This window comes from Dipteris shenzhenensis, chromosome 16, assembly GCF_047967505.1.
Source record: "Dipteris shenzhenensis isolate YYH24624 ecotype China chromosome 16, Dip_SZ_1.0, whole genome shotgun sequence".
NCBI lineage: Eukaryota > Viridiplantae > Streptophyta > Polypodiopsida > Gleicheniales > Dipteridaceae > Dipteris > Dipteris shenzhenensis.
The window spans coordinates 54090747-54116124 of record NC_141611.1 but is presented as its reverse complement, the minus strand read 5'-3'; the positions used below and the strand labels follow the sequence as shown (position 1 = coordinate 54116124).

The 25378-nt window shown below is 46.3% G+C and overlaps 1 protein-coding gene across 1 annotated transcript in view; it reads left to right on the top strand.

Annotated features, from left to right (window-relative positions):
* The window catches only part of LOC147893134 (glutathione-disulfide reductase), a 147235-nt gene that overhangs the window by 64956 nt on the left and 56901 nt on the right, over positions 1-25378 (top strand). The window contains exons 8-9 of the mRNA XM_087387095.1: positions 15911-15998; positions 16419-16500. Coding sequence (XP_087243221.1) covers positions 15911-15998; positions 16419-16500 — 170 coding nt within the window. The remainder of the gene's footprint in view (positions 1-15910; positions 15999-16418; positions 16501-25378) is intronic.

Here is a 25378-nt window from a genome sequence, read left to right as displayed (position 1 = left end):
AGTCCCAAAAGATGAATAAGGGTAAGATTTTGGCATCTGGATGGGCACTAGATTAAAAAAAAATGGTTCCAAAAATGGGAGGTAGAGAGGTACTTGGACTACTCTCCAGAGGAGGTAGATGAGGATGCCTTTCATCATGACCTGCTGAATGCACTACACAGGAAATGGCAAACAGCTGAAAACAGAGATAAGTTTGAGTGCTACCGTACATTTATTAACCCCGAATATTGGGCTACTTATACAGGAAGAGAAACAGCCACGCAGAAGTACATTTGCACACCTATGGCAATACATAAGCCTCACTTCGCACCCGATCACACCAGCTGCAGAGTGAAATAGGAGGATGGAAAGATATGCCAAAAGAGAGCAGAATATGCCAATTATGTGACCAGGGAATGGCAGAAACTGAAGAACACATGGTAATGATATGCCCTTACTATGCTCACATACGGAAAGCATTTAGCTCTCTTCTCGAGGTACATAACAGACTGGCTGATATGCTACATAGCGGGTCACCCTTAGCTTTAGGAACGTTTGTCTATAAGCTTTTCAAGCACAGGAACTCACCTAAGACATAAAGGTAGTTTCTCTTAATACCCTCCCCTCCAAGGGAGGAGTCTTTGTGTATGAGGATTTTGTATTGCTCAGGTCCCATAGGCCGATTTTTTGGTCTTCAGAGGACGATAATATATTCTTCTTCTTCTTCTTCTTCTATGATTACTGCCAGACTCATTCTTGGGATTTGTCCAGTTTTATAGAAGGCATATCAAAGGATATTCCGAAATAGTATTGCCATTGACTGATCTGACCTCAGATAAAGTACCTTTTATTTGGGGACAGAATTAACAAGAAAGTTTTAACACCATAAAACAGGCTGTGGTCACAGGACCGGCATTAAAAATAGTTGATCCCCAGAAACCGTTGTTCCTGGAAACCGATGCAAGTGGCATTGCGGTAGGAGCAGTTCTCCTTCAAGAGGGAAGGCCAGTAGCCTTTGAAAGCAAGAAGCTTTCTCCCTCTCAAAGGAATTGGCCAACTCATGAATTGGAATTGTATGTTGTCATCCATGCTTTGAAAACATGGAGGCATTATTTGTATGGTTTAGAGTTTTATGTGGATGTGGATCATGATACTCTGAAACATTTTTGTAAACAGCCTGACTTGAGGGGCCGCCAAGCTAGGTGGGCAGAGCTCATGCAGGAGTTTAATTTAACAATTCGGTACCGAAGAGGAAAAGATAATAAGGTTGCTGATGCGTTGTCTCGCATTATGCACAACCTGAGTTTCACGGTATTAGAGAGTGCTCTAATGACCGAGATCAGAGAAACTCAAAAGGTGGACGAGTTTGTCCAAAGCTTATGGCCTAAAGCTCATGTGTTAAAACCCGGGGAAAATGAAAAGGATGACTTGGCATCCAGGAAAGGCCAAACTTATGCAAGATATACCATAAGGGATAGTATGCTAGAAAGAAATGGCAAGGTTGTAGTACCTAGTCAGAATGATCTGAAGCAGAGAGTCATTCGACAGTGCCATGATAGCCCGTGTGCGGGACACCCAGGGGTCGAGATGACATATGATCTCGTGAAGCGAGATTTCTTTTGGCCAAAGATGAAAAAGCATATTCATGAGTATGTGACATGGCGTTTTTCGTGTCAGGTAAGTAAGGCTGAGCGGGTGAAGCCACCCGGACTTTTACAGCCCTTAGAGATACCACTCAGTAAGTGGAAGAGCATTTCCATGGACTTTATTGTAGGGCTGCCTACAACACAAGGAGGGTATGATTCTATCCTTGTGGTGGTTGATCATCTAACCAAGATGGCTCACTTCATTCCGACTAGAGAGTCTGTTAGTGCCCCGCAAGTAGCGGATTTGTTTATTAGACATATATTTCGTCTGCATGGATTACCTAGATCCATAGTGTCAGACAGAGATGTCAGATTTACCGGTCATTTTTGGACAGCGGTATTTGAGACACTAAGGACTGAGTTGGGAATGAGTAGTGGGGATCATTCTGAGACGGATGGTCAAACGGAGAGAGTCAACCAGACCTTAGAGGATATGCTGAGGGCATATGTGTCATTGAGGCAACATACATGGGACAAGTGGTTGCCATTGTTGGAGTTTGCCTACAATGATAGAAAACATTTCTCTACAGAGTTTAGTCCGTTTGAGCTGAACTATTGTTATAGACCAGCAAATCCAACTATAGTTGGAGTACCTCAGAAAGTGCCTAGTGTCGCGAACTTTGTGGTTCAGATGCGGGAGATGCCAGCACTTGCGAGAGCTTATATCCGCCAGGCTAGGGATAGAGCTAAGGTGTATGCGGATGAAAACCGGTCTATAAGAGTATTTAAAGAAGGAGAAAAAGTTTTTCTCAGAGTTCCTTCGCACTCGAAGTCGTTGACTTCAGGAGAGTGTGCTAAGTCATCACCTCGATATTGTGGACCGTGGTTAATTATAAATAGAATAGGCAAGGTAGCCTATAAATTAGAATTACCACCGGGATGTAAGGTGCACCTAGTGTTTCATGTTTCTCGTTTAAAGAAATTTTTGCACACTGGTGACTCACTAATCGAAGGTGTGGTTTTGTTTCAGGAGATACAGGATAATGCAAGGCGCAAACCAACAAGAATCCTGGACCGAGGAACAATGCAAATACGAAATCGAAAGATACCCACGGTGTTGGTTGCATGGCATGGTCAGCCTCTATCGGAAGCTACCTGGATATCCGTATACCAGTTACGGAGAGTGTTCCCAGATTTCATCATCGAGGACGCTGATGCTTGAAGAGGGAAGGAATGTTATACTCTAGCCGAGATAGCATGACCTCGGAAAGATCGGTGGACATTTTCTCTTAGATGACCGACTTCTGTAATATTTAATGTGCGTAAATAAAATGGTCAAGAGAAGTAACTGCCAAGGTTTTAGGTGAGGGCGAAATGGCATTGACTAGGTGGTTTTGAGTGCTAAGGCCTAGGTGCACCTAAATATGTAATAATGCCAAGGGGCAAATGGTTTAATTGTGCCCCAAGAGAGGGGTAATTGGTGTACCAAGTAAAAAGGGCTAAAATGATGACATGTGGCAAAAGGGAACCATCTAGGGAGTTGTGGGTTTTGTGGATCGGCATGAGACAAAGAAATGACGTATTGGATGAGATGCGATCCATGAGAGCAAGGTTGGGAGGAAAAACGATATGCTAACGCCCGTGATTTGAGATGCAATAGGAGAGAGATAGAAACAGGTTCGTTTCAGTGAAAGCTGCAAAGGACGGGCTGAAGAGGAAGAAGAATGTAGAGTCCAATCCTCTAGCCTATTCTTAAGTTCCAAACGAGGTACTAGCAAGAACAGTCGGAGCATTTCTGAAATTTGATGCCATAAAGGACGATAATGAGCTTTCAATCCCTATTTGCTAGCAGCCATAGAACAAGATAAAAGAGTGCCATCATCCTGAAGTATATCCACCACAGAAGAAATGCCTTTGAAAGAGAGAAAATAAGAACGCCTAGGTTCTTGTATGGCCAAAGGAGGGTAAAATGCTTTGGACCAATAAATATTCTCAGCCCGCAAAGAATTTCCCGACAAAGAGTCCTTGCCATTCCATTCCAAGTGGGATAAAATATGCTTCCAATCAAGAAGCAAACGAGAGACAAAAGGGTTGTCTCTGATCTTGCCTTGAATAGAGCCAAATAGGAAATCCCACTGTGTAGGCTGCCAATGCCCAAAAGCAGAAGTATCAAGATGTAATAGAAGAGAGCGGATCATGAAAGCCCAAGGCTGATCCCCTTGCATAAACTGCAACATCATTTTCCCCCTGTGAGTAAGTATATGCATTTGAATATTGAGAATGTTCAGTCCCCCATGCATCTTTGGAGGGCAGAGACGATGCATAGAGAGTAATCTGAGACTTTTCTTGCCATTTTTTGAACACCACGTATCAAGATGTAATAGAAGAGAGCGGATCAGAAAAGAAAGGGTTTCAGCCTCAGAAGCTGAGGGGTACTCAGTTTTCAAAGACTTATAAAGGCAAATCCCCATTCACTCTTGAACAGATAGCTGAGTTTCGCAGAGATGGGAAATGCTTTAAGTGTGTGAAAGAGGGACATATGGCTGCCTAGTGCCCTGAGAAGCCTTCGGGTTCTAAGGAGCAGAAAAAGCCACAAGTACCACCGAAGCCAATGGTGGGAGCAGTCCCAGATGTTTTGGGGAGTACCTCAAACCCAAAAGAAAAAGAGCTTTTGCTATCATGGGGAAAGATAAGAGATCAGCAAGCATTAATCTTATTTGATCCAGGGTCTACAGACAATTTCATATCTGAAGATTTAGCCTTGAGATTAGGGATAAAAACTGAAGAGCTAGGCAGAGCTCTTGATGCTGATCAAATGTGTCAAGGGAATCCAGTGCAAGTTACTCCTTTGATTGGAAAGCTTCGTGTCCATGTGCAGAACTATGTAGATCAGGAGGACTTTTTAATCTCTCCTCTGAAGCAGCATGATGTTGTACTTGGTACACCGTGGTTCCATAGAAAGGAAGTGACGATAGAATACCCTGAGAGGGTGCTGAGTTTTATCCATAGGGGGAAAAACTAGCGTTTAGTTGCAAGGAATAAAGGGGAGACTATCCCCATTGTATTTGATGTTACATGTGGTAAAGCAATAAAGTCTGCAATTTTCGCGTACATGGTTTTTGTAAAAGAAAAAGAGAATGATATGCATGCTGAAATGAATGATGCAGAGAAAGATAAGTTTCAGTTTCTTGTAAGTTTTAAAGATTGCTTTTCTGATGCTTTGCCAGGGGAGTTACCCCCAGAGAGACCAGAAGATCATCAGATAGAGTTAATGCCTGCTAGCGAGCCACCCAATAGGCCCCCATACAGAGTTAGTGCAACTTTGCCTGCAAAGAAAGGGAGCCTGAGAGCTCATGTAATGATTCATTCATTCACGTTTTGGATTTTCATGTATCAGGCAGCTCTACACTGAACTCTTGTAACAGATTTTCTCCTCAAGAAATAAAATACCTTCGGGGGGGTCCAGTCCGACATGTTGTCCTAGGCCCTAGCTGTGTGTAGAGAGAGAGAGAGAGAGAGAGAGAGAGAGAGCTCTTATGGGTGTTTCTGCAGTAAATTATGAGCGTGAGGTTCCACGAGAGAGCTAGTGATTGCATAAAGAAATGAGAGTGTCTTTGCTGTATTTTACGACTGAGGTTGCACCATATGCAGCAATGTATGCTTCAAAAGAGGCCAATATTTTAGAAAAAACTCAACTGTAAGACCATCCCATCCTGGAGATTTCCATCTACCACTTGATTCGATTGCATCGGACAATTCCCTCTCAGTAAAAGGTTCCTCCAATTCCAAAGCTTGAGTAGTGGAATTGATAGGAGAAACATGCTGTAAAAGTAAATTTCTTGCAGACAAAACCTGTTGCGAGGGAGGATCTGCAGAACCAAACTGCTGAGAGAAATGATGTACACAAACAGAAGCAAGCTGTGACCGTGATGCAGTCCATGAACCATCAGGCAGAAGCACCTTGCAAATGTTTGTTTTTAATCTCTTCTGATGCAAGCTTTTAAAAAATTGTTTGGAAGAGCAACCTTTATCTGTGAAAGCTCTTTTTCTTGCTCTAGTCTCCCATTTAGCCAGTTTCTTGTGATCATTGATTTGAAGACAATGTTAAGCCTGTCATAGCATTGTTTGCTCATGCAAGGACAATGGACGAAGATGACTGAGTTCAGTGAGGTCTTGACAAGTCAATTTGGCCCGAGCAACAGTTTCCCTTAGATTCTTCATATAAGACTTGCCATAACCTCTAATTACAACTTGCATTTTGGAGATAAAAGAATCCCATGCATTATCAATATCAGAGTGGCTTTGAGAAGACAGAGAGTGAGATGCTTCAGTAACCATGGCCTTGAAAACAACATGCTGTAAATAGCTATTGTTCACAATCAAATGTCGCCTTTGAGGCAGTCTATCATCTGGCATATCATAAAAAGATAATCTCAACCATAAAGGTGCATGATCTGAATGCACAAAGGCATAGTCAATCCACATTTTGCATGTAAAATCATCATTTTGTTGCGGAGCTACACTATACTAGCGATCCAGACGTGCCTGATAAGAAGAAAGGGCATTATGTTGGAAGGTGTAGCCTGGTGACAAAGGCTGCAATTCCTTCCAAAGATCAACCAAATCAAGATGCATCAATAATTGAGACCATGCATGCCTTTCAGGGGTTAACATATGAGTATGTCCTGATGTATTGTCACCCTGTTGCGGAGCATTATTGAAATCCCCACATATAAAGGCATGATATCTCCATGGATATTGTTGCATGGCATCCCAAATTGCAGTGCTATCCCGAGAAGATTGAGGTGGATAGACAAAGGCAAATCAAACACCTTGCCTTGAATGATGCATTGAAGAATAATCCATCTGCCTTGGTTGTCATTTAAGGCAATAACTGGCTGAAGCTCATGCTTGATCAGAAAGACTACACCTGAGAAAGAATGCTCTCTAGCATAGAAGATATCATAGCCACAGTATTGACCCGTCTTTCCTGCATAGACATGTTGATTGTGTTCTTGTAATGCCACTATGTCAGGCTGAAATCTATTGATATACAGCCACACTGATTTCCATTTCCTACTGACACACATCCCTTGAACATTAAGTGTAAAGCATTTGGTATGAGCAGTCATATACATATATTTATAGGAGAATAACAGCTATGTACAGCAGCAACCTTCAGGATGTCAACCTGGTATTTTTACCTTAGGGTCAGGGCCTCTTCCTTGAGAAGAAATATCCGCTTGAGGAGTGGACAGCAAAGCAGCAACCTCTTCTTCAGGGAAGAGGGTTGTGCTAGCTGTCACTGCAGCCCATGTAATCCCAATTCCTGAATTGACCTCTGGGGAGTTTCCACTAGAAGATGCACCATTCCAAGTGCGAGGAGGTGGAGGTCGTTGAACAGAAATAACTTTTCTTGGACTTTGCCATCCATCAGTTGGAGGTTTCAGTCCTTTTGCTGAGGGTTGAATAGCAGGAGGTGAAGGGGAAGAAACAGTCCCATTTGAAACCTCTGGAGCTTTGCCTTTATCTTGATTCACAAAAAACTGTCTATTATCTTTATTTTTATTCCCAATAGAGGCAGGAGCATCCTTAGTGGGCATTGGAATAGGCAAAGTGGCAGGAGTCATTTTATGCTGACACATTGGACACTGCGAACCCATGTGCCCAAATTTCTTACAATCAAAACAAGCCCCTGCAAATAATCCCCATTTTAATTTATAAAAGGCACTTTCCATGTCAACATTGTTCACCGTGACTGAATAAGACTGTGGTGTGGGATTATCAGTATCCCAGAGAATGCAAAATCAATTTGACTTGCCATTGGGCCTTGGTGGGCAAACCACTTTGCCTAAAGTTGCTGCAATTTTAGGCAAGAGTGAAGCCATGCATTGCGGAAGTCTACAACTTCAACCCAGACCGGACATCGGTGTCGGATCAAAGCCTGAAAATCCCTTGCGGGTGACCATGGCAAAACGTGCACCATTTGCTGTCCAAAAAAGAGGGGCGAATGTTCCAAAAACATATGCCTGTGAATCTCGTCTACCATAATGACCTTAAAAAAACCTCTGCCTGCATAGTGTACCTTCCGAACAAACGAGCCAGCCAGTGTGCGGGTCAACCGGTTGCCTACCTCTGCAGCAGGTTGTCATGTACTTGGTGTACCTAGGGTTGGATAGCAGGTTAACGTGGGTTATGGGATAGCATAGGGCTGGATGGCTATTTTTAGCCGAGTTTGCTGTATATAGAGATTGATTCATTTATAGTGCTCCCTTTATATGGAGGGAGCTATTCATAGCATTGTGCTATCTATAGCGGGTTTACTTCTATATAGAGGGAGGGCCAGTGCTATTGTGTAGATCAGTTGAGCGCTCCTCAACTCATGGAGGGGGCTTGGACCCAGGCCGGGACCTTGGCCATCTACATGGCGGATCATAGGTGGTGTATTGAAGGTCCTCTAGATGGGCTCAGGTGGTATGGGATGCTTGGGTTAGATACGGGCCTATGGATGAGTCGAGCTGTAGCCCACGTGCTCGGGGGTGGTTGGGAGGATCGAGGCACATGCGCTATGATTCTGGTTGTATCGAGGACAAGATTCTAGGTCAGTGATAGGGTCAGAGCCTGCGGGGTCGTGTCATTTGGTATCAGAGCCGTCCTATCACGATTGAATTCAACGCGAGGTATGCAAAAAAGATGTCTTCCAGGTACGCTTTTTGAGATTGCTCTTGCAAATCTGAATTTCCGCTCATGTATGGGCTGAATCGTTGGCTGATGATGTGCACTCATGATTGGGAGAGTTGTGGAAGAATCTCTCTCGGTTGCTACGTGTTTGGAAATCACGATTCCTTGAGAAGGGTAGGTGATGAGAAGACTCGATGCTTTCATCAAGAGATATGAGGATGGATCGTTTCTGACCTATAACTTCCCACGCTTGGGTTGTTGATGTGATTGGTTGTGTGGGGACGTGTGAGAGTGGGCTGGTTAGGGAAAGAATTCGCTCTGGGTTTTCAAGGATGAGATTCCTACCCTAGAGACCTAGCTTTGCTGCAGTTTCAGAAGTAGGAGGAAAGAGAGAGTTCATAAGCCTAGAAAATGGCTTGTCTAGGAAATTCGGGCATTAGAGATAGGGTGATATGATTGGGGCAAGCGCTTGGCTTTGGGAAGGAGCGTATGGCCTGATTTTAGCGCGTTTTGGCTATTTTTGGTTGGCTGGAGAAAAGCGAGACAGGATCTATTAAAAGCGAGACTGTTTTTTTGGTTAAAAAGCAGGTTGCTTTTTTGTTTTTCTCTAGCAAGGAAAGCACTTGCTCTAAATCTAGCGTGTTTTGGCTATTTTAGCTGGCTGGAGAAAAGCGGGACAGGATCTATTAAAAGCGAGACTGTTTTTTTGGTTAAAAAGCAGGTTGCTATTTTGTTTTTCTCTAGCAAGGAAAGCACTTGCTCTAAATCTAGCGCGTTTTGGCTGTTTTTAGCTGGCTGGAGAAAAGCGGGACTAGATCTATTAAAAGCGAGACTGTTTTTTGGTTTTAAAAAAAAAAGGCAGGTTGCTTTTTTGTTTTTCTCTAGCAAGGAAAGCACTTGCTCTAAATCAAGCACCCACCCTAAATTTGCCTAGCTTTTGCTGGCCCTTCCTGGCTATTTATATACCCGGGATTTCTCTCTCTTTCTCACTTCAGCACTTCAGCGCATGAAGGCGAATTTCTCATCCTCTTTCCGTCTGAGATCAGCCTATCAGATTCCGCCATCTTTCTTGCTGTCCTCTACTCGCCTTCTTCCTTGATTCCACGCAGCACTTGATTCCCTTTTGTTAGTGTGAAGAGCACACGTTTGGACACAGCTGCTTTTCTTCTAGTCTCTCTCCTGTGCGAGATATTTTCCAGCCATGGAAGGACATGAAAGTAATGAAACACCTACGTTGGATTACTGTTTTATTGAGATGGAGGACGAGGCTACATCGGAGATTATTCCTCGTAGACCTCATGACCTGCTACGAGAGATGGATTCCTTGATGGATGAACTCTGGGCAGCTCTTCACTACTATAAAACCCCTCAGTACCAGAAATATATTGAAGAAGGCTCATGCTGTTCCAAATGTAGATAGCTTGTTTTAGAGTCTTTATACCGTTTCCGTGCTATTGAGAAGCGATGAAGAGGTTGACATCCTCAGTTTTGACCGACACCCAATTATTTTTGGCTCGACTGGATCTTTTGAACCACGTTTGGTTCAAGAAGCTCCCCAATTTTGTATGAATTGTAAACTGTCTTGTTATTAAATTGACCAAGTTTTGGTTAATTTGGGTTTGATTTGTAACTAGTGGCATTTATAATTTGATTGGTTTTTTCAAATTATTTAACGTGTACTTTTGTTCCATATATCTTGCAGTTTTTTAGATATATGGTACATTGAGGATGCCTAAGACTTTGTTACATCTTAAACTGGACTTAACTAAGACAATTGGATTTCCCTTTCTCGAATCTTGGTACGTAGATTCCTGTTTGGTTTCTATTTGAAGTTTTGATCTCGATGTGATTGTGAGTTATGGCGTTTCTTCGAGTTACCGTTTGGACATATGAAGGTTCTTATTGATTAGACCAGGATGAGTCTTGATGGATACCTTCTTTGAATCATGTCCAAAGGCGGGGTCATATTAATTCTCACTCTTTTAGCCCGAGGTCATGGATAGTCAGGATTCAAGAGTTGTTAGGGATGCTACCTACTGGGTTTTCTTCTTTGACCTATTGGTTGGGGTATTGTAACACAAGGGGGTGATATAATCACATTAAGAAAAGGATTGAGAACGGATTAGCCACCCTGACTCAATTTGGGATCATCTGAGTTGAAGGGGGATTGGCTACCTGATTCACTCATATTGTCCACCGAGTTTTTAATTTGCAGTATACTTTGGTGGTATGGGACACTAAGGTATGTTACATTTAAGATTCTCTGATGTGGTGGTATAATCCAGCGTGAAATAATACCCAAGGACCTCTAGGGTGAAGTACAAGTAGGCTGAATTGAATTGGGGGCAACCTGATTAGATTTTTTTAAACGAGCGCTGACTAAGATTCTTTACCCTGAGAGAAGCCATGCATTTTTTGGGTTCAACCTTGGAGCTTCATAGTCTAGACTCAATCTCAAGGAGGGTTACCGCATATCTTCTGATGATGGTATGTCAGTGCCTTGTTTGGAACTTGATGTTCCTAGATAAGAGATCCTGATGATCCTGTGATTGGAGCGGTTTTGTTGTGCACAAGTTTATACAGGATATTCGATAGTGGATCTTGTTTTAAGAGATTTCAGATTGTATGTTTCCGTAATTACTTATCTCGCTCTTTGATCAGAGGTGAAAAGGACTAGAGTGGGAGATATGTGACTATACACATGTCTAGAATAGTACCATTGACTGGATATAGCCAACTGAATTTTTACTGATTATCCTTATGTAGGGGCATTTCGAGGATAGATCAAGGGGACCATATCTTTGGTCAGGATTTTGCCCATTGATACTTCCATGAAGATTCTTCCATCATGAGTTATGAACGGACACCTAATTGTTCTGCGATGGAAAGTCTGTCATGTATTTCAACCCAAGAATTTGAATAACAAGGGTATTCCGTTGAGGGATTTTCTGAATACTAAGTAACTCAAGAATTAGGGTTAATAGAAATTCCAACCAAAACAATTGGCCTCGAGGGGTTCAATTGATGGGGTTGTTCGAACAATGATTCCTCGATCTCAACCTAAGATTTTGAGTTCAAGGATACTCAATACATAAGGTTGATAGAATCATTTACCTTCAGATACATATTTTACCATGCTTGTGTACGGGATATGTCAACGGAACTAACTTTGAGGATTCACGCGTTATTGGATTTCTCGAGGAGAATACTCGACGATATGTAACCTTGTTCAGATTGAGAGATTTACTTTCCTTGGGTTGGTTATCAAAGATTGTGGCTTTGGCCTTAGATTTTCTTTGAATTGAATCTCATGGAAAGTATAGCACACTCAAATTGATAGTTAGAGTATAGTTATTGGCATGGACTCATCTTCACAGAGAGTTTTCGGGCTTTTTGGTGAACTCAGGAGTGAGTTCTTAGAGGAAGGGGAGTATGTCATGGGCATGGTGTACCTAGGGTTGGATAGCAGGTTAACGTCGGTTACGGGATAGCATAGGGCTGGATGGCTATTTTTAGCCAAGTTTGCTATATATAGAGATTGATTCATATATAGTGCTCGCTTTATATGGAGGGAGCTATTCATAGCATTGTGCTATCTATAGGGGGTTTCCTTCTATATAGAGGGAGGGCCAGTGCTATTGTGTAGATCAGTTGAGCGCTCCTCAATTGATGGATGGGGCTTGGGACTCTGGCCATCTACATGGCAGATTATAGGTGGTGTATCGAAGGTCCTCTGGATCGGCTCAGGTGGTATGGGACGCCTGGGTTAGATACGGACCTATGGATGAGTCGAGCTGTAGCCCACGTGCTCGGGGGTGGTCGGGAGGATGGAGGCACATGCGCTATGATTCTGGTTGTATCGAGGACGAGATTCTAGGTCAGTGATAGGGTCAGATCCTGCGGGGTCGTGTCACAGGTGGCATCCGACTTGTGAAAAATAAAATAACTGCATTTTTGGCATATTCTCTAACTGGATCCACAATTTCATCCACTTCAACCATGAGACCAACCGAGGGAACAGAGTCTTTCCACTCTTTCCTTGTGTCTGCAAATCCTTAATGCATGACATCATAAACCAGTTGTGCTTCAACAGAATCATGCACTGGGTCATGCTGACCTTCATCCTGCTTTTGCTTTTTGCATTGAACTAATCGATCCTTTTGAAAAGTTTTTTCATAAGAGTATTCAGCCATGTCTTCGGAAGAGGATGAAACCCAAAAAAGGGGTACCAGAGAAAAAAACACAGTCCCAAACAAAAAAACAGCCCACAGAGAGGGAGAAAATAGTGTATTTGCAAGGAGAACCAGGGGAAAGGAATTAAAGATAGGAGAAGACAAGTTCTGTGTGTGTGTGTGTGTATGCACGCGTGCACACACACACACATCAGTGTTACCAAAAATGCGTTTCGGGGCACCAAAACGCCCTGAAACATTTCGCCGAAACTCTTGAAACGCCCTGTCTTGGGAGAAACGCTTGCTGTAAAACCGCCGTACGCGCGAATTTCGACGGGCTTTTTCTGCTTGCATTGTTTGGGCCGCCGATTTGTTGCTCTTGCTCCATGTCTTGCTTGCATATCACTCCCTACACTCTCTACTCTATATGGAGTATATGTGTAGACATGCACACCAGGAAGAGAGACAAGTAAGTTCTTAAGTTTTAGCTACTTAGTCAGTAAATATATAATATAACTTATAAGTTATAAGTTATTATGTATATAGTATAGCTTATAACATTTTTAAAAATAAGTCTTGAGACGTGAGAATTGACTTCTTTTTATATTTATTAATTGTGTCAGGTTGAGCGTGGAGCAGCTCAACAGGTTGGTATATGTAAATGCCAATTTACGCTTGATTAAGAAGTATAGGCCTGCAGATGGTACTAGTAGCATTGAGTGGAAGTCGAAGCAAGTTGATCCCCATAATATAAAGTTGAAGCCTGTCGATATGTCAATCATCCAACAAAGTTGATAGAATGATGATTTCTACGACTTCCTACGACAGGGTATGCTCCAATTCCGACGTCAGACACATTCGTAGACTCAAGCTCAGCCACCACGACTACCTGCCTTCTATAGAGGATACAGTTACGCTTGCCACGGGCTTGGTATCGTCACAGTAGGCCTCTCCTCAAATGCATGGTTATCAGCGTCGAGCATGAGCCGGAGCCTCATGAGGGGGATCATGTGTATCTGTTACTGCTACTGCATCTTCTTCCCGAGGACGTCGAGGCAGAGATGAGCCAGAGCAAGAGGAGGAGGCATTGTCAGATCCACTACAGACTTGGGAGGACTCATATCAGTTGCAAGCCATGGGTTGGTTCGAGGGTGGTACATCCTCTTCCTCTTCAAGGGATGCAGATTCATCTAGTGATCGTAGTGATGAGGCAGAGGATCTTGAGAGGGGCCAGGGCCCTAGGGTCCTAGGCTCTAGCTCTAGAGACTATTCGCTAGATAGTAGAGTACTGTAGAGACTAGAGTGTTTCATGGATCATGGATTATGTCAGCAGTTACCACTTGTGACTTGGCATTGAGTCACTGACCAGTGTACTATTATGACATGTATGATGTATTTCATTTTGTTCTATTTCCATTGATGATTGACTCTTGAGTCTCGAGCCATTGCATCTCATTCATGGGCATTGAAAATTTGAATATTAAAATTTAAAGATGATTGAACAATGAAGATTCTTGAATGATGAATCTTGATTTTGATTCTTGAATTATAAAGTTTAAAGTTTAAATTATATATATTATGCATAGGCTGTTTAAACTTTAAAGTTTAAACCCTCTTGGCCTATGTAGTATGGGCCATGGCCCTAAAGGCTGTAGGCAGGCCGCAACACTGAGCAGACTGTAGCCTGTAGGCTGTCACGTGTCACCTGTAGGCTGTAACAGTGTATTTGAGAGCTCTTTTGAGAGAGAGAACGAAAGTCTATTAATGTCCAGGGGAGACCAACAGGTCTATGGGAAAGCAAAAAACCATCTAGTACATCTGCTTTAGGGAGGGCACATGGCAGATCCCATAGTGTGCAAAAGCAACCCCAATTATTTAGAATACCTACATCATAGTCTGAAGAAGTAATCAGCCATACATCAGTTTAAGACTGAGAGTCTTTTGGTCTTGATTTAAACTCTTTGATTAGTGCTATGCCTTCACGATAAACTGCCCATTTTCCATCCTTCCTAGCAGCCCGGACTTTAGCTAATTCCATTGCCTTGTTCTTCAATTGAGCTCGTGTAAGTTCCTCAGCTATCCATATCTTAGTCCCTTTCAACTTGTAAGATTGTCGAAGAAGCTTGATCTGTAAATCTTGCGACTTGAGTGTAAGAATAGCATGTCCTTTGGAATGCCGGATATTAGTTGCCCCATCATCATCATCATTATCATCATCATCATCATTATCATCATCAACCTTCCATTCAATATTAGGCATGGCTGCTTTGACATGTGCTAAAGTCTCATTGAAAGAGTCATCATCTTTGAACCATGCTTCAGGGAGCCCCCCCACTCTAATCTTCAATGCATTATCACCTCTGGCCTCGTGTTCCTTGATCTCTTCTTGGATATCAGTCTTGTTTGCCTTTGTGTCAAACTCCTCAATCACTTCTTTCTTGATTGATTGTACTTCAGTATGGACCATATCTTTGACTATAGAGACTAGTTGAGGAGTAGGAGGAGAATCCTTACATGAGTCCACAACCTCAGCAATTACTGCCTGCTTGCCAGGTCCCTTTAGAACTTGAAGTCGAGCTTTTACTTCTGCCAGCTCAAGCCTTAACTCTCTGACTGCTTGCTGCAAATAATAAATCTGTTCATGCTGTCCAATGATAGGTAGTTTGGACCCTTCTTGCTGGTAATTACATGCATAAGGAGATGGTGTCATGGCTGCAACTGTAGAGTACCGAGTCTCGATAGTTGAGGTTGATGGAGTTGAGGGGGATTTGGAGGAGAGGGTAGGCCAATCCATATTGGCTATTTCTTTGAACTCCCTAGCTGAACCTAACCCCCGAGTTGGGTTGGGAGTTTACCCCAACTCGGGGTTAGAAACCCGAGGGGCTTTGCTGTGAGAAGGTACGGGCAGGTATGATGGACTGGTACGGGATGTACAAAAATGTACGAAAAGGGTACGGAGAGCTATATTGTGCTGTACGACGACCTGTACGGGGATTGTACGGGACTGTACGGTGCTTTACGACGACCTGTACGGGGACTGTACGGAGACCTGTACGACTGTACGGGGATTGTCGACGACCTGTACGGGACAGTAAGGGGAGTGTATGGCGAGCTGTACGGAGGGATTACGAAGCTGTACGGCGGGCTGTACGGAGGGGGTACGGAATTTATGAAAAAAATGCATTTTTGACCACGTTTCTAGGCATTTCACCTGTCAGAACCTAGAAACATTTCTTGTGACACTGACACACATACATTGAATAAGTGAGCAAGGAACATGCCATTACATCATGGTTGTGATGGATGCATGTGATAGGCTTTCGAATTGTATTTAAAGGTTGAACCTTATGGAATAAACTTAAGAAATTAAAAGATCATAGGCATTTCAATAATCATGGTCAGTAGGATCATTTGTCATTAACTATAGTAGAAATGTGTGTAAAGATGAAATTACAATACATTTCTTATGTATACTAGCTTCCTTCATGACAGGGGTTTTGATGATGAAATGCGCTTGGTTGTAGCAAAGAACTTGGAAAGTCGGGGTGTTGCTTTGCATCCCAACACAAATATAGCAAAGGTATTGTTGTTTGATGTTCGATTTCAGTGTTGTTCCAAGTTGTTTTGAAAGAGCATATCAGAAGTTGATGTCTGTATTGATAGGGAGGGCTATGCTTTTCCTAACATAAGAATTTATAACTTCCGAAATACCTTGGAAACGTTATTGGGTTGTTGTGAGTTGTGCTCATATTATTCAATTGAGATATTTGCATTATAAGAGCCTTTGCTCATTGGGGACAGTCAAGCAGCCGTGTGTACAATGGTGTTAGGAGTAACCCTTTATTACTGCCTTTTGTTTTGCTCTCTTCTTAAACAAAACACCTTAGAAGTCTTAGTGCAAAGCTCTCAATTTGCTCCACTAAATATGTAGCGATATTGTGGTTCTTCATATGCAAACATGTGTGTGATAGTTGATGTCAGTGGCTTTATCAATGGACAGATTGAGAAAGTAGAAGGGGGGCTCAAGGTTCACAGCGATCGAGGCGATGTATTTGAAACAGATGTTGTACTGTTGGCTGTTGGTAAGAAACATTTTGTAAAGCATGGTCTGGGTTTGTTTTTTTTTGAGTGAGGTAATTCAATAAGTCATTATGCCCATCAGGACCTCAATGTTGTGTTTAAAGATAGGACTACTATTTTATGCTTCTGAGGTCATTGGCCTTGACCTTGCTCTGAACACAATGTTATTTTGAATTTATTAATCCAGCACTAATGGGACACTAATGTAGTTTAACATTCTTACACGACATTACGTTCATTGTTGATTTGCTCCTAACCTTGTATATAGCATAGGACCATCAAATGATGTTGCCAAGGTCATTTTCCTTAAGTCCAACTTTATAGAACTTCTTCAAAAGGATGAAGCCACCTATGAGTGTTAGAATAATAGATGGAGGTTGCTTGCTGTCCTGCAGCAGAAGAATATGCCCAGGAATTACACAATCTTGTGCACATACGTGTTATTGAAGCAGACACATACATCTAAATGAATAGACAGACATGTAGACAACGAATAAAATATGTATCATGCTCTTGAAAGAGATAGAACCATATACAAAATATTATGCTTATACTGTCCCACATGGACAGCTTACTGCTGCCCCATCTTGCACGAAACAGAGCGCTTCACCTGTTGTCCTACTGCTGCTCACTCACTCTCCGTTCCCCTAGCCTCGCCGCTCACCTACCCTCCCCCCCTCCCCTAGCCGCTCCGCTCAGCCTCCGCCCCTGCAGCTCCCGCCACCTGCTGCAGCTCCCCCCGCCTCCTGCAGCGCCGCCTCCGCCCCTCCTGCCTCGCCTCCCGTCTGCTGCAGCTCCCCCCGTTCCACTCCAGCCACCTGCTGCTGCTTCCCCCGCCTGCTGCAGCTCCCTTTGCTGCACCCTCTCCTCCCCTTCTACTCCGCCTCCTCCACTCCAGCCACCCCGCCACCCTCCAGCTCCCCGCCATCCTTCATCCACCCCCTCACGACCCCTCAGCTTCTCCCTCTACCCCTCAGCCACCCCTGCCTGCTCTCTAGTCACCCCCCCCTTCCCTCCTAGCCCCCCCCGCCACCCCTCAGCCTCTTTTCAGCCCCCCTGGTGGTACCTCCCATCATGGGGAGGGAGCTCCCGCTCCTGCACTAAGACCTGCTCCGAACACGGGTCATTCAAACAAAATGGGAAAAGGTGGCAAGGATACAGATAAAGCCACAAAGAAAAAACAGACACAGCTGAAACTCGAAGATGTGAACACACGATACAACCGTAGTGGACTTGGAGTGGACAGCAAAGCAAAGGCGGGGCCCACTTCAGCCACAGCCTCAGCTTCAGCTTCGGTCTCAGCTACATCAGCTTCATCAGCTACATCCTCATACTCAGCTTCAGCGCCAGCCTCAGTGTCAGCTCTAGTTCCAGTTCCAGCCCCTCTCTGAGCTCCATTTCTGCCCACAGCCTCTATTGTTACAATTATTGGCTCTGATATACCCCTACCCATGACATCAATTGTTCCATCCTCCCCTAGGACAGAGGGGTTGTCACTGAATCTCTTCCATCTCTTCCATCTCTCCCTTCTTCTCCCGCTACAGTTCTCTCTCCGATTATGACACCTACTTTGGAGGGGTCATACACTGTTCTGCACTACTCGACCTTTCTCTCTCCCCTGCGTCTCAGTCTGCCCACACTCCCTCACTCTGCTGGGATCGCCTCATGATCCCCATACTGCACCCATCTTACCCAGTCATCACCCAGTCTCCAGTCTCTTACTCACACCTTCAGGCCACATTCCTTTTCGTTAGAGCACGGATGAGCTGACCCATCAGAGGCTTGGAAGTATTTGCTGATGGAGGTCCAAAGCATTTGAGAGCGCGAGAGGGAGCTGTCACGCTTCGCACAGGAGCAGATACGTTTCAGTCAGGAACAGGAATGACTCATACAGGAGCAGTCTTAGGCTATCCGAGCCTAGGCTAATCTTATTCAGGGGCTCAGATAGGAGATCTCACAGCTCCGACAGGAGGTCACTGCTGTACGTACAGTCCCAGGGAGCACCCCAGTGGTGGAGGCACAGATTGTGAGCATGCAATCTGCCATCAAGGAGACGTCCAGATGGGTCAACGTAGCCAAACGAGAACCTGCAAGTGTAACCGTTTTGGCTACCCTCCTGGAGTAGCCAGAGAGCCAGTAAGGCTCTCAACATTAGAGTACGTAGGATTCCCCGCACTGAGGCTATCCCGATGGCAGATGCGCAGGCCTTCGTGACCACTACCCTAGGGGCGACTGAGCACAGGATTGAGAGAGCATGGCGGGTTGGGAGGGACCCCAACCGAGAGCAGCCCCTTATCATCCGGTTCCATGACGTTCAGGCACGGCTTTCGGCTTTACGTCGTAGGTGAGCCTTACGAGACCAGCCAGCAATCTCCATGGACGAGGACCTCACTCCACTATAGCTTAAGGAGAGGCGTTTCCTGCTGCAGCAACGGGATTAGGCCCGCAAAGAGGGGAAGTGGGCAATAGTACGGCACGGACGACTCCTTACAGACCCCCGTCGGACATCCACCTCTCCTCCCGCATAGGGCGGTGAGGTCTATCTGGAACTTTAATGGTACCTTATGGTCAGAACTAGGGAACTTCTCGGAATCCTACACAGGTCATGACATAGTCTTTTACAAAGAGACACATCAGAGTCCAGAGTGCCCACTACCAGTAGTCAGCGGGTATATATGGGAGTCGTCTATCTACAGAGATGAGACGAGGGATACATGAAGGGTTCGAGGATTAGGAGTCGTCGCAGTCCTTTACAGGTCAACACTTTTGGGGACCATCTCAGTGGAGCCGAGAGACCCACACTCTCTCTGGATTCGGAGCCGACACATGGATAGCCGAGATTTGTTTATCGTAGTTTGCTCTTTCCCCCCCCGAGACCTCCCGCTTTGCTAGAGATATTCGAGGGGAGGATGAGACATCCCCATTTGCTGCTCTGTATCAGTCCACTGTTGACTTCTCTAGCCACGGGGAAGTTCTCTTAGTTGGGGACTTCAACGCGAGAACAAGCGCTCGTCAAGCACCACTCCTCGACTTCAGGGATGATTCCACTCTACTGCCAGACATTGATCTTGAGGAGGTAGGTATGCTACGAGTTTCGGCTGACAAACGAGGACTGCTCACATCCTATGGGCAGGCCCTATTAGACCTCGGCAGGATGCATGATCTCATTATTTATAATGGTCTTGACAGATGGCCTGCATCAGGTGGCTTCACTTGCTTTCCACATGGGGGAGGCTTCAGTGTTATTGACTATATCATGGGATCCCCTGCCTTCACATCTCGCATCATTGACTTTACTGTAGCACCTCTCCCTCCAGGGGCCGACCATACCTATCTTTTCTTTAGCATTTCTACTCCCTGCCGCACAGTACTTTCTATCCTGTTGAGCTCTTACTCCACTTACCATGATATACGATTTGATCGCGATCACTCACCTACTTACTTTGGCCGTTTGTACATACTTCTCGCATACATTGACTTTATACCCTTACTAGAAGATCGTGCTGCCCTAGTCACTCGCTCACTACGTGAGGCCGCTTGTCACGCCTTTCCCCACACCATCTGCTCCACCCACACCATCCGCTCCACCCGCCCACCACCTCTTGGGACCGTACCTTGCAATAGCTGGTACGATGATGAGTGTAAGGCTTTACGCCATCGGCTCAGATTCGAAACAAAAAACAGCTTTTCAAGCAAACCAGAGACGCTACGTGAGTACCACCCTCTGGTATGCAGGAAGAAACTTGACTTCGTGCGTCGGAACGAGGAGGAGCTACTGAACATTCTGTTTAGTAACAACTCTAAGGACTTATGGCAGAGATTTCTAGAGGGACGGTCCCCCCCACCACTCACTGACACTCAGGTGTGGTTTGATTATGCACGCACGCTCTATGATATCCCAAATCAGCCAGCCCCTAACCTATCACATATGCCACGCCCCACATCCTGCACCCTCTTCACTAGCGGGGGGGTAAAGAATGCTGTAATGAAACTTCATAATGACCGAGCGAAGGATCCTGAGGGACTATGCATTGAGTTCATTGCATCCGGGATTAACCTCCTAGCCCCGATCTTAGCCAAGCTATTTAATGAAGTCATTTGCTTGGGGTTTCCACGCACCTAGACCATCAACACTGTCTCACCCATCCACAAGGCAGGGGATCCTATGAACCTGGAGAACTACAGGACCATCATGATTGGACATGTCATGTCCAAGATTTATGCATCAGTACTTGATTCTGAGGTCAGCAGATTTGCGGAGTGTCGAGAACTCAGAGCAACGGCATAGGCCGGTTTTAGGCGAGATCATGGGACCATGGACCACATTCTCGCGCTCAGATGTATCATCGAGGAAGCGAGGGCACGGAAGCAAAGGGTTTACTGTTGCTTTGTGGACTTCCGCAAGGCATTCGACACTGTTCCGAGAGTACGCCTCATACGACGCCTACAGGATTTGGGTTACGACCAGGAGATCATTTGGGCTGTCATGGCACATTATGAGCGAGTTTCAGGCAGAAAGAAAGAAAGAAAGAAAGTTTATTAAAGTCTTCGGGAGACTGTGAAGGTCTATGTGACTAAAGATAAGTGATACAATGAGCATAACAGTGGCAGTCTCAAAACGGGCCAGCCAACCGTTTCTACAAAAAAGAGGTTATGAAGGACTGTGTGTCTAGTCCTGATACAAAAAATATGTGTCTACCTCCAGATGATACAAAAAAGAAGGGGGGGCACCAAAAATGGGGCAGAGGAGGGAGACACAGTATACATGTGCAGGTGGTGATTGTCAGAGATCAATCATAGAGGGGCCGTCAAATGGGAGGTCGGAAAAAACCCTGCGATAGATGATTGGCCTTTGACGTCACGTGGCCTAGTCGAGCTCGGTCGTCGTGGGCGGCGGGTGGCCCTGTGGATGAGGGCAGCGGTAACCCCGGTGGGGCTGGCAGAGAGCAGAGACGAGATGTCGTGGACCTGGATGTGTGAGTCTGTCCGCTGGCGCAGCTGTCGTGGCTCTGGCTCTCGCTCACGTCTGCGTCGTCGGCTAGACTAAGAAGAGGTATCCTGTGACTGGAAGAAGTCAGTGATAGGTTGCTGGGTGTCCTCACGCTGTGTGTGCTGCTCGTGTCGCCGTGCTCGGAGAGAGGTATCTCGGTGGCGAGTCATCTCATGTAAGAAAGCGGCTAGGCATCGCTGATTCGGGAACTGCAGCATGTGTGGGAGGGAGCCGAATCCGTCGCGGAAGAGGCAGTGGTACCGGCATCGAATGGCATAATAGAGAGGACATCTGAAAGCAAAGTGCTCCTCGGACTCGATCTCCTACAAGTCGCAGAGTGGTCTGTAGGCGCTCGACTCGAGCCCACTCTGTGTCTGAAAGATTGACTCCCCACCAAGGGCTACTGAACATGCCTGCTGGGCGGACCAAAGAATAAAAAAGGAGAGACTTGGTCCGCGGGTCCTGGAAGTGGGAGTGGTAGCATTGTCGCTCCAGCCTAGCAAGAGCGGCGTATCCCCAGTTGATCCTAGCTTGCATGGCCGGGCGCATCGTGAAGATCGGGCCTGAGAAGACAATGCCCAAGTATGTGTAAGAGTCAACTATCTCAACAGGGTCACTGGCGAAGAGGAACTACTCTCGGTGCATAGCGGGTCTGGAAGTGTTGAAGATCATCACCTTGGTTTTCCCAAGGTTGACCTTCAAGTCATGTGTATCAGAGAAGACTTGAAGTCCATCCAGGTGTCGCTGAAGACCAGTAGCAGAAGAGGATAGTAGTACTACATCGTCTGCATATAGGAGAATCTGGATGACAGCCTCCGCAAGATAGCAGCCTGCACCTCCGAGTGTCCTGATGGTGGTCTCGAGCTCGTCGATGTAGAGGCCAAATAGAGTCGGTGACAAGGGACATCCTTGTTTGACTCCGATAGTGCTCGTGATTTCTGGGGTCCAGCTGGTGCCAATCCTGACCTGCTCCGTCACCCGCTCATAGAGAGCTACTACTGCCCAGATAATCACCGAGTCGTAGCCTAACTCCTGCAGACGTCTGATGAGTCGGGCGCGGGGAACGGTGTCGAATGCCTTGCGGAAATCCACAAAGCAACAATATACTCTCTGTCTCCTGTGTCTGGCCTCCTCAATGATCCCTCTAAGTGTAAAAATGTGATCGTAAGTTGAGTGATCCGCCCTGAAGCTGGCCTGTCCGGATGCCTTGAGCCCCTGTACCTCTGCGCGAGCACTGACCTCGCCATCTAACACTGATGCATAGATCTTGGACATAACATGTCCAACCATGATGGTCCTGTAATTCTCTGGATCCATGGGATCTCCTGCTTTGTGGATGGGTGTGATAGTGTTCAGGGTCTTGGCTCTGGGGAACCCGTGGCAGACAGCTTCATTGAACAGCGTTGCCAGGATGGGGGCTAGAGTTTTGATGCCATAGGCAACAAACTCTGTGCATAGGCCCTCATGATCCTTAGCTTGACCGTTATGAAGCTTATGCGTTGCGTGGGTGACTCCTTGGGTTGTGAAGAGGATACAAGAAGTGGGGCGGGGGGTGGCTGAGAGGTCGGGAGGAGGCTAATTAGGGATATCATAGAGTGTGCGTGTGTAGGTGTGCCAGAAGGAAGTGTCTGTGAGGGGGGAGGGGGATCGGCGTTCTAGGAATTTCCTCCAGAAATCCTTGGAGTTGCTACTAAAGAGAATGTTCAGTAGCGTATCCTCATTCTGACGCAGGAAGGCTAGCTTCTTGCGACGGACTAGTCGACGATAATCCCTGGTGAGACGTGGGTTGGCCCTAGCGTTTCGCTGGGTCGTGAGTCGGAGTGTGCGGCGTAGTGCTTTGCACTCGTCATCATACCAGCTGTTGCAAGGGGTGCCAACGGGTGGACGATAATCGCTGGTGAGACGTGGGTTGGCCCTAGCGTTTCTCTGGGTCGTGAGTCGGAGTGTGCGGCGTAGTGCTTTGCACTCGTCATCATACCAGCTGTTGCAAGGGGTGCCAACGGGTGGACCGAGTGGTGGAAGGAAAGATGTGGCGGGCTGCATTGTGAAGGGAGTGGGTGATGAGGGTGGCTCGGTGATCTAGAGAGGGTATGGTGTCTATGTGTCTGAGGAGGGAGGCTAGGTGGGCTGAGTAATCAGGTGAGAGGTTATGATCGAAGTATATATCATGATAGGTAGTGTAGTGCGGGGTGTGGCTGGGAGGGGCTCGGGGCGCAAGGATATGAAAGAACAAGTAAGTGTGATCAGCTCCTGGGGGTAAGGGTGCAGCGCGAAAGTCAGTGATCTGTGGGGCTAAAGCAGGAGATCCCAGAATGTAGTTGACGACACTGGCTCCCCCGCCATGTGGGAAACATGTGAAACCAGAGGAGGCAGGCCACCGGTCTAGTCCATTGTAGATGATCAGATCATGTATACGTCCAAGGTCCAAAAGAGCCTGCCCATACCCAGTAACAGGAGCACGAGTGTCAGCCGAGGAGCGGGGGAAGCCCGAGTCCTCTGTGTCCATCTCAGGTAATAGGACCGGATCTGAGTGGAAGTCCAGGAGTGATGTCTGATGTGCATCTGTCCTTGCGTTGAAATCCCCAACTAGGAGGACCTCTCCGCGTCTGGAGAACTCCACAATGTCTGAGTAGAGATCTAGATAGGGGGATACCCACGAAGCATCCGTGCGAAATGTGACGTCTCGGGAGGAAAGTAGCAGACTGTAATAAAGAGGTCGCGTGTGGAGGGGCGTCGGAATCGGAGCCATAGGTAACGTGCATGGACATCCCGTCTAACCACAGATGTCAAGCTCGTGAGCGCTGAACGAAGAAGTACTGCAACTCCGCCTGACCCTCGAACCCCCCCAGTATATCTGGTCTCCTCACGGAGTACTGACTCCCAGGTATAGCCACTGACCGAGGGGAGAGGGCGCTCGGGGCTCTCATGTGTCTCTGTATAGAAAACGATGTCGCGTCCAGTGTATGACTCTGAGAAGTTCCCAGGGTCAGACCATAGGGTACCATTACAGTTCCATATGGTGCATGCCAAGGGTACTGTGTGCTGAGTCTGAATCTCATAGATCATGTCTCCCTATTTGGGGGGGGAGTCTGCTACCGTGTCTGGAGTACCTGGTGGGCTCGGCGGCTGGGGCCAACTAATAGGCGGACATCTCGGACGACAGCCCACTTCCCCTCCTGACGGGCTACATCTCGCTGCTGAAGTAGGGTGCGCCGCTCTTACACCTGCATAGGTGTGAGATCCTCATCCATGAAGATAGTAGGGTGGTCCCGTAGTGTAGCACGCTGCCTGAGTGCTGCAAGTCGAGCCTAAGTATCCCTGAATCGGATGATGAGTGGCTGTGGGCGCGTGGGGTCCCGTCTTGTGCGCCATGCATGCTCGATCCCATGCTCGGCGAGGCCGAGGGTAGAGGTCACGAAAGCAGTCGCGTCCGCTAAGGGGGTGAGTGAATCTGCGCGGGAGATACCTCGTACTCGGATGTTGAGAGCCTTACTGGCCCTCTGTTCCTGCTCGGCGATGGTGGCTGAGACTGCTGCTTTGGGTGCCCGTCTCACAACGTCCCCATCTGGTAGTCTCCGCAATAACAGTCTGGATGGTTGTGATCCGCTCCTCCACCTCTGGTGTAGTGCGCGGGGCCGCTGTGACTGTAGCAGTGAGAGACAACCTCCTTACGGAGGTGAGTGATCTCCTGGCGCATGCTCTGAATAAGCTGATCTTGTGCTACGGTATGATCCCGTAGTCGATGTAGCTCCGTAAAGATGTAATCTATCGTCTCAGGTGGGACCGGGAGGGTGCAAACTGGGACATGGCGTATGGCTGTGGGGGCGTGGGCGATAGGCTGGCTGTATATGGCAGAGGAGTGGAGAAAGGCTGCTGGGTGAGGGGAAGGG